The sequence below is a fragment of the Puccinia triticina genome, chromosome 2A (assembly GCF_026914185.1).
Source record: "Puccinia triticina chromosome 2A, complete sequence".
In the NCBI taxonomy this organism is placed as follows: Eukaryota; Fungi; Basidiomycota; class Pucciniomycetes; order Pucciniales; family Pucciniaceae; genus Puccinia; species Puccinia triticina.
Window position 1 is genome coordinate 2,659,472 of NC_070559.1, and position 2,147 is coordinate 2,661,618.

Consider the following 2,147-nt stretch of genomic DNA (forward strand, 5'->3'; position numbering starts at 1 on the left):
AAATTTGTGCAAGTGACAAGCCATTAAAATACAAATAAGCTTACCAGCCATGTGTGTAGGTTGTATTTGTTGTACCCTGATGGATTTTTTTGCGCATTAATAATGTTGTCGAACGTGTCTGGATATCTCGGGGTAGCTGCTTGGTTCTTTTCTCGTTGGTTTTTTATCCGCCGGGATGAATCAGGAATTCCCAAGCGCTGCTCTTCCAAAATCCTTTGTGGTGCTCGTGGTAATTCTATTTCTTGAGCTTCCTTTAATTTTGCCTGGTCTATTACTAAATATTTGATGTTTTTGTTCGATCAGATTGGTATGCATGAAAGAGTCAATGAATGCAATGAAAATGTGTGAAAGATACAGGACGCTTCAAGGATTGCTAGCTGAAGCGGATGAAATCTTGATGAGGGAATAGTGAGGCTTACGCTGAACCATTTGGTACCAAAAATTGTCCCTGAATAATGTAGGTAGCTTACTCTTCTTTCGGGACTCCCAGTCGTGATCTTCCAACGTGATCGGAGGTGATTTCATCTCGTCCTCCATCAGGCCACATCGTAAAAGTTGCCTCGAAATCACACTGTCACAAAGCATCTGTTGGACGGTGGTGGGTTGAGCTAGATTATGTTTCAGCATCAAACGAACAGCCTGGAAGATTGCTTTGCGAAACGAATGGTGTTCTCGATCTCTGCTGTATGCATCAATCTCAGGCCAGAGAAACACTGTCAAGAGGATGATAAAATTTGACAGAATGCGTTCTGTTTCTATGAATGGGTCCCCTAACTTCACACCGTTTCGATTGTGTTCGTGATCTGAAGCTTCTTTCCCACCTCTGATCAACGACATCAAAAAGTATTTTTTGTCTATAAGCTCGCCCAGGGTCTTGATTTGTTGGTCCAGAAAATCTAGTCGGGTTTTGTAGTGTTTGTCAAGTCCAACACGAGTAAAATGTAGTTTGGCCTCCTTAACATTGTGCTGCACTTTGCTCAAATCACTGATCACAGTTTCCAAAGTGACTTAAAAAGTTTAAAAAAAGGCAAAAGGCATGTTTACTTAGCGATAATCTCAAGGAGAATGTGAAATTGCGTACACTGGGGTAGTGCGTTAGTCGGTGGGGCTACGGCTCCTTGAGAAATGAGCCATAGAGAAAACCAGAGGAGGGTGTCTCGACAGGCAAGTCTCATCTATGTTTAGACCGGCGGCTGGGTCAAGAAAATGGCAAAAGGTGTTATCTGGAGTTTATGCGGCCTGTAGTGACAAAATTGGTGATCAAACTGGAAGCATAGAGGAAGCGGATCGGTGAGGGACCAATGAGAAAACATAATCTGGAAAGATACTTGACCAACCCTCCGGGGTTTCACGTTCTTGCGGGAGAAAATTAGATCAATACCTACTCAAATGGTAGGAGGGTCGCCTAGAAAAATCAAGTCGGGAGACGTGTAAAATGTACATATTTTCATGTATCTATATATAGCGTTGCATCAAACCAGCATAAGGGCTTGGGCCTACGCAAGCTTGAATGCTTTGAGACGGTTTGAGATGGTACAAGAGCAAAAAGGTTCTTGCCGACAATGCAACAACTGTACCGGAAGCTTCCAATTACATACGGTGCCCCCCATGACTTCTTGACTACCCCTACAGGGGGGTTCCAAATTTCGCAGATTTTTTTTTTTAATTTTTTTTTTAAAGTGGGCCATTTTTGGCTTTTTTTGATGCAAATGTCACATTTCACCAACCATATTCATGATAATATTATGTCTTCTCACCTCTTCCTGCACACTTCATGTACATATGAATAAATGCATAGCACTTTCAATGAGCCTCATCGAGTCCTGGCTCTAGAGGAAAACCTGCTTTCCAACCATCAAAGATGTCGGTCAGTAAAGCTGCCCGAGCGCAAAGAGCACGAAGAGCTCGCGAGTCATCCACAAACAAGAAGCTGGTTCAAATTGCTAAACAAGGCAAGAAGTAAACCAAAATTCAAAAACAAAGTCAACTTCTCTGGTCGCAAGTTATTGAAATTGCCGATGAGGACAAACCAATTTCCATCTCTGACCACAATGAGGTGCCAATTATAAACGCTTATTGAAATTTTATTCAAAAAAAATCAAAATTCATTCAAACTTTTTCTATCTAACTTTTTCTTATGTACTTTT

General features: G+C 41.5%; 1 protein-coding gene across 1 annotated transcript; it reads right to left on the minus strand.

Moving 5' to 3' along the window:
- Positions 1-363: 363 nt before the first annotated feature.
- PtA15_2A272 (uncharacterized protein) lies at positions 364-1,175 on the minus strand (the record flags this gene model as incomplete). Its single annotated transcript, XM_053166276.1, has 2 exons — positions 364-1,007; positions 1,082-1,175. 2 exons carry the CDS (start codon positions 1,173-1,175, stop codon positions 364-366), a joined length of 738 nt encoding a protein of 245 aa, XP_053017514.1.
- Between the last annotated feature and the right edge of the window lie 972 nt (positions 1,176-2,147).